This window comes from Pavona decussata, unplaced genomic scaffold, assembly GCF_977016875.1.
Source record: "Pavona decussata unplaced genomic scaffold, jaPavDecu1.1 SCAFFOLD_602, whole genome shotgun sequence".
Classification (NCBI taxonomy): domain Eukaryota; kingdom Metazoa; phylum Cnidaria; class Anthozoa; order Scleractinia; family Agariciidae; genus Pavona; species Pavona decussata.
This window is the reverse complement of record NW_028145860.1, coordinates 6,761,097-6,770,000: the sequence shown is the minus strand read 5'-3', so window position 1 is coordinate 6,770,000 and position 8,904 is coordinate 6,761,097. Positions and strand designations below refer to the sequence as shown.

General features: G+C 36.9%; 2 protein-coding genes across 3 annotated transcripts in view; one reads left to right on the top strand and one right to left on the bottom strand.

The window, feature by feature from the left end:
* LOC146449745 (peptidyl-prolyl cis-trans isomerase NIMA-interacting 4-like) overlaps positions 1–3,289 on the bottom strand; it is a 4,158-nt gene extending 869 nt beyond the window's left edge. The window contains exons 1-4 of the mRNA XM_085101638.1: positions 3,156–3,289; positions 1,508–1,572; positions 553–672; positions 167–199 (exon numbers count right to left, since the gene is read on the bottom strand). Of these exons, the coding sequence (XP_084957764.1) occupies positions 167–199; positions 553–672; positions 1,508–1,572; positions 3,156–3,219 (282 nt within the window). The 5' untranslated portion in view covers positions 3,220–3,289. The remainder of the gene's footprint in view (positions 1–166; positions 200–552; positions 673–1,507; positions 1,573–3,155) is intronic.
* Positions 3,290–3,440: 151 nt separating this feature from the next.
* On the top strand, positions 3,441–8,675 carry LOC146449744 (GPALPP motifs-containing protein 1-like). Of its 2 annotated transcripts, none has more exons than XM_085101637.1 (8): positions 3,441–3,721; positions 4,624–4,688; positions 5,132–5,212; positions 5,657–5,723; positions 6,509–6,597; positions 7,054–7,167; positions 7,297–7,356; positions 8,161–8,675. In XM_085101637.1, exons 1-8 carry the CDS (start codon positions 3,451–3,453, stop codon positions 8,320–8,322), a joined length of 909 nt encoding a protein of 302 aa, XP_084957763.1. In that variant the 5' UTR covers positions 3,441–3,450; the 3' UTR covers positions 8,323–8,675. The 2 variants fall into 2 exon arrangements, with proteins under 2 accessions (XP_084957763.1, XP_084957762.1); XM_085101636.1 differs by having other exon boundaries at positions 3,441–3,730.
* The last annotated feature ends 229 nt before the right edge of the window (positions 8,676–8,904 follow it).

The following is an 8,904-nucleotide window of genomic DNA, read 5'->3' as shown; positions in this document are numbered from 1 at the left end:
AAACTAAACTGTGTTTTGTCAAACAAATAGAACAGGTACTTTGAGACGCTGACAATAATAATAATAATAATATTACATCCAAAGTTCAAATCAAAGCACTAATCACTACATTACTATTTTTGTTCCACTGTGAAGCAGTTTACTTTGTTTGTACAGTTGTGCTTACCATAGATCCTCTTGTCATCCATCCTAGGTCACCCTTTAAATAGATTCAATCAATCAATCAATCAAGCAATCAATCAATTAAAGTTACACACATTGCACATATGTAAAGAGACAGCCAACAAAAGCCCAAAGCATTAGTTTCCTAAAATACTTTAATGGAAACAATTAACAAGCTTTATAGCTCTTTAATATTTTGAAAGGGATTTATCCAGTGTGAATGTCATTTTTTGTGATTTTGAAATTGTTCAGGAAGCATCGAAAACCAGGCTCCAGGAGAACATTTCCCTTTTTCGTCTGACAGGCATTTACTCCTACTGAGGTGCACTTTTAAGACTAAATATTGGAGGTCATAATTATATGGGAGCATTTACATGTGTGATGTCTCACCCCTTGTCTTGCTTTGTCTTCACTGTAAGCAGATGCTACTTCATTAAACTTCTGACCATCCTTTAGCTTGGCCATAGCTTCCATCACTTTTGAGTGTTTCTCACACAAAATATGCCGTACCTTGTTTTTTAAAGGAAAAAGTAACATTTACTTTTGAAAATTATGTTTTTGCTTGTGATCAATGTAAGTGAATCACAAATGACAATGCTATGAGAGCAAGTGTTAACTATTGATAACAGGGACTTTAAGCAGTGAGGATGACAAATTATGCCACCAAAAACATAATCTGAAAATTTGATTAACCTTCTCTGAACTAACTTGCGATAATTCCAACTCATTTAAGTTGTGCAATGTGGCCAAATTATCCAGGAGCTTGAAATTTGTAGACTGAGGTGGCTTTCAAGTTTATAAAAAGAAAAGAAAATTCACCCTTATCTTTCTCTGTTCCCCTCCATAAAACCTTGAATTTTGTATTTCCTGTTGCTATACAGCAATATTGTACTAAAAGGACTGTGCAATTAATTTTTTGAGAAAACATTTTTTTTTATTGGGTTGAACATGACTTCACAGCCAATGAGGAAGATGGTTATGAGTTTCACGTAAGGCAAGATTAAGTGAAATAAATATGATGATATATTCAAATGAAGAATAAACACAAGTCACCCAAAGGGGGAAGGGAGCGGGTGGTTGGGGCAGGCCGAAATAAAAATTACAGGGGTGATCATCAGTTCTTTAAGGGGGAGGGGATCTGTGGATAGGTAGCAAAATGACTACCTATAGAGGTCTGAGGGTACCAATACCTTAATTATTAGGGCATTTATTCAAACAAAAATGACAGGATTAGAGTTAGAAACATTCATTTCTACTCCCATCCGACACAGCACCACTGACAGTTTCTTCAGAAACTTCCCCCCTTACCCATTTGTTATCTTTTTAATTTAATTACTGACCATACCTTTACAGCAGTTCCACCTTTCTTGGCTTTCCCTGCACTGGCACCTTCATCCTCACCACCACCCCCTAAAAATTAAATGTCCCCACAAAATAACATCATCTCTTGACCACTCTTGATAAAAGAATAATTATAGCTTGGGTAAGGTGAGTGAGATTTCATCCACATTTATCCTTCAGGGGGAGCTACGTAAACAGTCAGATGTACCTAGTAGTACAATCTATCCTACCTTTCTTTCCCGGTGTATCTAATCAAAACGTTTGGTAATCTAACTCAATTGAACAACAATCATTTGATTGGGTTCGGTAATTGAACATAATCGAACTCACAGTAACATTTAGTCAATCAAACATAACTGAACGGTCGACAATCATACTCAATCAAACGTTCGATTACCAAACTCTTGTTTGTCTGAGAAAATGGATCTATAAAAAAAAAGTATCAAAGTAGTGTATATTTTGAGATTGATGTATTATTTGGCAAGTAACACAGGCAGACTCGTAAAAAAAATCCAAGTGCTCCTATCAGGAGTCGAACCTTCCGATTACTAGTTTGGATGCTCTACCACTGAGCTACAGGAGACTTGTGGGAGCTAAGGCCTTTAAGCTATGTTCATGGGACAAACATCCTACATACTGCTAGAATTGGAATGTCATGTGTAACATATGCGCACAGTCCTTCCTCTCAGTACCAGCACTTTGTTGGTGAATAAATGAGAATGATGTATTATTCAGTAAGTGACACAGGTATACTCGGAAATTCCATTGCGCATATGCCACACATGACATGACAGCAGTATGCAGGATGTTTGTCCCATGAACCTAGTTTAATGGCCTTAGCTCCCATGAGTCTCCTGTAGCTCAGCGGTAGAGCATCCGAACTAGTAATCAGAAGGCTCGACTCCTGATATGATAGGAGTACTCAGATTTTTTTTCCAAGTGCACCTGTGTCACTTACTGAATAATACATCATTCTCATTTATTCACCAGGCTTAAAATATTCCATCATGTTTATTCCATTGTGCACAGTGTATATTTTGGGGATCTTTTGTCCGGCGCACCTTCAATAGGATGATTTGCATAACCACACGGTGGGGGGAAATTTTGACTGACGGTTGAATTACTGCTAGTTTTCAGTACTTGAAGAAGAATGTTGAGAGCATCAAGAACCCGAAGCGACTACTGTTTGAGTATTACGGTGATGTCCAGGGTGGAAGCCATTTCCTTCCCACTACTATGAAAATGTAAACAATAATGCATTTCAGTCGTTTTGTTCTCTTCAACAAAATATGTATAACCGAACATTGACATTCAGCTTTATATTTTTTAGGACGTTTTTCTATTTATTCCATTCAATAGGGTTAATTATGATTACTCCTGCGCGATTTACTTATTTTCAGGTGCCATTATAAAGAGATGGATTCCGAACAAAATCGAATCGTATTGAGTTCGATTGCGTTCGATTGGTTTGACAATCGAACTCGCAGCAAAATAGATGTACGATTTTGTTCGATTATCGAACCCAATCGAACGATTGATGTTCGATTGAGTTAGGTTGAATTTTGGTTCGATTTCTTTAAATTCAAACCCGACTTTCCGGTCTATATCCAAGATCGCAGTGACGTATGCTTTTCCTATTCCTTCAAACATACCTTTGGCTCCTTTCCCTTTATCTTGTTTTCCTCCTCCACCTCCTTTTCCTTTTTTGGGCGGCATTTTGTGTTTATGACTTTATGTGGGGACAAAAGTTTTAGAAATCCTCCATCTTGAATTTTGACAAGTTGTGTTGGCCTGGGACGAGCACGCGACTGTCTTCTAGGCAGCGGATTTTAAAATCAAAATATTTGTCTTCATGTAAAGGAGACGTAATATCCTTTTGTCAACAAAATGGCGTCCGAAAACTAGTCTACACCCAGGAATTCAAACGAAAAACTTAACTTCTTGGCCATGGAGATTGGCCCAGCTCTACCACCACACCTTGAAAAGAAACTAAACTCATCAGCAGGAGAAACAAGTGCAAAAATTGAAGAAAAACAAAACAGTGGTGAGGAAAGAAATCAAGCTAAAGAAAAATGCGACAGCGTTGAGGAGGAGAGTTATGGACCAGCTTTACCTCCTGGATTCCAGAAAAAGAAAGAAAATACTTCAGTAGCAAGAATTATTGGACCCATGAGACCACAGTTTTGCGCAAATTATCCACCAACAGTTGCATCCAATGGTTTGTATGGTATTTAATCTCTCTCTATATATATAATAAGTTACCGTAAGAACATTTGATCATGAACCAAGCTGGGATTTTCTTTTCAAACGGCAGGGGTATTTTGCAGAACGCCGAATGCCGAATCCATAGTAGTCCCATAATGTCGGTTGTCTGCCATAACAACAACTAAAAGCTAACTGTCTGTATAATCAGTGCTAATATATTTGTAAATTTAGAACTGCGTAGATTTATATTTAGGATGTATGGATTTGTCAATGGTTGCGAATTTTAACGTAGTTCTAGCATGATTGTACATAGTTTTATCTATTTTTTGAGTTCCTTTTGATTTGTGTCCTCAATTAGTTCACAGGACTAAATACTTTGACACTTCAATAAAGTTGTTGTTGTTATTATTATTATTATTATTATTATTATTATTATTATTATTATTATTATTATTATTATTATTATTACTGTAAATGGTATAGAAAAGTGCCTAGACCTAAATAACATCGTTTCTTGCTTAATTGGGAGCGGTATTTTGCAGAATGCTGAATGCCAAACGTCACAATTTACGCCACCTGTTACAGTTTAGCATTAAGCAATGAACGAAGTTAAGCACTTCTCTATACTGTTTTGGGTTATTAGCACTGATTATACAGACGGTTAGCTTTAAGTTGTTGTTATGGCAGCTATTGCATAAAAGTACTTCTATGGATTCGGCATTCGCTGTTCTGCAAAATACCCCTGCTGCTTTTCAAATGGCCCACTGCAGGGCATTTGTGGATGGTCGAAAGAAGTTACTGAATGTCATTGAAAATCTGTTAATATCTGCCTCGTCACCCTTCTCTCACTTTCTTCTCTAGCATTCCCAAGCTCCCTGCTTTTGTGTACTCAATTCAAACTCTGTTTATTAACAGCTTGTGAAAATAGTGAAAGTGATGATGATGGTGATATCATTGGACCTACCCCACCATCCAATACAGTAAGTACCATTTCAGATTAGTATATGAAAGGGAAGGGGTTGATCCCTCAGGTCAAACCTCCCTTTATGAGATTCTTGAGTAACTCCCCTCCCCATTCCCCCTCACCCCCTTCCATCAGTGAAAGGTTTCAACTTCAGGTGTCACATACATTAGGTATGTTTACTCCAGCTTATTCAACATCTGTAGTCTATACAAACTAAAAATAAATTGACCATCTTGAAGCTGGCTTACTTGTAACCAGCGCAAGGTCATGGGTTTGAGTTCTTTCCTTGTAAGCAATAATTCTCTTTTAGATTTCTTTGCAACTGTTGAAATTGCCACCATCAGCAGAAGGATTGTTTACTCCAAAACATCAATATATGTACAGTTGAGCAATGGTCAGTGATATCATCAACAAGGAAAGTAGAATAGTAATTAAAAATAAATTAATATCTATCCACAGGACATTGATGTTGGCCTTGAAAGAACAAAAATGGACATAGAGGCTCGTAGTAAGGCAAAGAGAGATCAGATGTCAGGCAAAGTATGTGCTTTTACTAAACACTCAAACCACCAACTTCCTTTGAATCTAAAGAAAGCATTCAAACATGTAAATATGGTGAGGACACTGGGAAGTACTTTATATACATTGGCAGTTTTGATATTGTATGAAACATGTTTTGGGAGGTAATGTCATTTTAGATGATCACTGACACACATACCAGTATGTAGCACATACCATCTCTTCCTTCCCACTCTGATGGTGTTTCTGCCCCAGTTATGTGACTTATCACCTGAATGCACTGGGCATTTGACTCCAGACTGCAATGAAGCTGTTTTGATGTGGGATTTATAAGAAGGTTACCTTTACCTGGAAGGGTGATTAACTTATACATCACAAGTAGCCTCCCAGGATTTAGGTATCACTTGAAAATATTTAGTACAGAGATATTTATTGAACATTATCTTGGACTGTTTGATTTTTTAGAAAGATACAAAGCCCAGGAGAGAAACATGGATGACAGAGCTACCCCCAGATCTAAGTAAAAATTTTGGTAGGTTAGGCTGTTGACAATATTTTTTATCTTGTTATACAGCTATAGTCCTTTGCATGACAAATGCGTCTTGTTTAATGTCCAAAGTGTGGTTCAAACCCGTACAACTGTCAAAAAAGTGATCATAGTGGTGTTATTAATGAGGAAAGTTACAATAACCTAACAGTGCGATACAACAATTAAATTTACATAATAGTAACAGTTCATTAGCAGTTACGAAAGGTACAGGAATTACAGATCTTTAGCATTTAACAACGCATTTATTGGGTAACAGAGTAATAATATAAATGCCACAGTGACAGGAGAATACATTTCGTTCGAATAAATTTATATTAAAATACAAAAACAAAAGAATTACACATGAAAGGATGAGGCGTCTTCTCTATACAGTCAATTTCCCCAGAACATATTCATGATTCACTCTATTAATAAAATCTTGGAGGAGTGCTTCTTCATTCAACTTTTTCTTATAAATGTAACATTGTATAAATGAAATTGTGTAGTTGAATTTTTTATTCAATGATGTAGGGCTATTGAGATTTCCAAAGAGTATCGCTTCCATGCTTGGAGCAAACCTGGAGCCGTTTGTGTCATTAAACCACTGGACAACCTTCACAGAGAAAAGTTTGGTGAAATGGCAATGAATGAATGTGTGATCAACGGAGTCGAGATCTCCACAATATAAACACTAGCCATCTGCTTTGATTCCAAATCTTCAAGCTGATAGTTGAAATTTATTTGTATTTTTTTCTGTAGAAATTTTATGGCTTGTCTGTATTTTGTAGGCCTGGGACCCCGCAAGTTCCGCAGTCGTGCTGTAGAATTAGGAGATCAGTCAGTTTGGACTGATACCCCCGCAGACAGGGCTAGAAAGGTATTGTGCAAACATTTGCTGAAGGTCCTTGCAGTCATTGATAGAGTGGATGAGCCTGTCAAAGTAGCCCCAAGTGATGCTGGCAGTAATTTTCCTTTTTACCTCTCACTCTTAAGGCCCATTTAAACGGTTTTATCATTTGCTTCAAATGTTGGCAGTGTTTGAACAGGTCATTCTACATTGATGAAAGTGTAAAAAAATACTGAAAGCTTGTTGAAAGTTTGTTGAATCAAATTTTAATTGGTTTAAACTTTCATTTAACATCTATTTAACATTTTCTTTGTTCTTGAAAATGTTAAATTGCATTGAAACCGTTTTAACACTCTGTACATCCAACATTTGCCCAACATCCGTTCAACTTTTGTTGAACAAGTGTTGGGCAAATGTTGAAACCGTTTAAACGGGCCTTTATTGTTGTCAAGATATGTTGTGATGGTGTTATTGTTTTATCTCTAGTCAAACGAAGGTGGCAAAGGCTCAAAAAGAGGTGCAAGTGATGACGAACCTGTCAGGACTCCATGGGAACTGGCAAGAGACCAACAAATGAGTACCCAAGTTGAAAACTATAATGTAAGCACAAACTAACTACTGCAGCAACACTGCACCAATACTGTCTCCATGATTTTCCTTGACGGTCTCCTTTCAGAAGTTATGTATCTGGTGCCATTGAAATGTGTTAACATGTGCTTTTGATCTTAGAAACGACATAGAGGTGAATCACTGATGGATATCCACACCAAGAAACTTCAAAAACAAAAGGTAGAAGATTTTTCCAAAATCTAATGAAATAATTAGTAATAATAATAATAATAACAAGAATATTAAGTTTTAGCTGTATAGTACTCACTGATCGTGGCATATGGGTCATGCATGTTGCCTTATATGGCTAATTTGTAAGTATACGCACATTCAGACTACTGTAAAATAATAAAATTTATAGAATGCAAATTTCATAAAAGAAATGATCCCATGTAACAATGTAGCTGGATGCAGATTCACTTTATCAACTATAAAATTTACCTTAGAGGTGCACTGTATTAGAGCTTATTAGGAAAGCCTCAAAAAGTAATGATAGTTATGTATCCAGTACTTTACAGCCTCTGTCATTATTGATGTGGGTTAAATAAGTTACACATGTAGCATGCTTGAATGTTACAGTTTGTAAAGTAAAGTGGTTCCAGGTGAGTTACTATAACTCGTTGGAAATATTTGGAACCTCTGTTTGTTTATTGAATAAAGTTGGATCAGATGGTTAAGGTAATGTATCCAAACAGCACATCTTTTATAAGGGAGAGAATGTTGTGTACAGTAATAGGTACAGCCTCTGCTTTTGAGGGAGGAATTCCCACGTAAGGTAGTATTATGTCCATGTCTGCTTTGCTGACAATTAAAGGACATCCTCAAGCAAAGCTTTTATCACACTTCGTTGAGGCTTGTACTTCAAATTAGCGCTGTGACAAGTGTGATGCCACTTCATTAACAAGAGCTAGCTGTTCCCCCTCAAGACCTGAGTATGACAGAGACCTACATACAATAGTTATTGCTCTTTTTTGCAATTTGTAGGAAAAAGACAAAGACAAACCTGTAGAAAGAAGACCATTTGACAGGGACATGGATTTAAATTTACCAAGAATGAGTGATGGCCAAAAGAAATCTCTTATTAACAAGTCAAAAGAACTTGGATCAAGATTCCACCATTCCAAGAGTAGTTCTTCATATCTTTAAGAAGGCTTTCCCTACTCCAATGACATTTATTTCTGGACAAATATGTAGAGGTTCCAATGACCTGACTACCATAAAACAATTATGCAAGAGAACACAAGGACCGTTTCATGTATCAAGATGCAAATTTCTTTTCAAAAGTCTACATATGGTTTGCATAAATTATACTGGTTTGGAGACTTTATTACTGGGTAAGTTTTAATGTAAAAAGAAGGTGACCCCGTTGGACTGACTTTCTTCATTGTTACAAATTCCCTGAATAGAAATTAAGGTACTGAAAAAAATTAAACAACTTGCTCTTGGAAACTCGTATTGGAGAAAGAATGCACAAAATAAATAACGTATTGCCTCCTCTATTTGTGGTACTTTTCAGGTTACATACATGCCCTGTTTGTGGTATGGTAGTTCAGGTGTAGTACGTCCTTTTGTCGATATTTTGGCTTCGTTTTCTTGAACACGAAGCGCAAATCGATGTAAAAAAATCTCGGGACGGCACTCTATGGGTGGCCATAGAAAACCCCCTTGGATACCCCTGGGCGAAGGACAAAAGCGAGTGACATACAGGGGCGTAGCGTGGTTTTTCCG

Coding starts and splice junctions, on each gene's coding strand:
- LOC146449744 (XM_085101636.1), top strand. CDS start 3,451: ATGGAGATTGGCCCAGCTCTACCACCACACCTTGAAAAGAAACTAAAC. Junction 6,598..7,053: donor CCGCAGACAGGGCTAGAAAG/GTATTGTGCAAA, acceptor TTTTATCTCTAG/TCAAACGAAGGTGGCAAAGG. Junction 7,357..8,160: donor AGAAACTTCAAAAACAAAAG/GTAGAAGATTTT, acceptor TGCAATTTGTAG/GAAAAAGACAAAGACAAACC.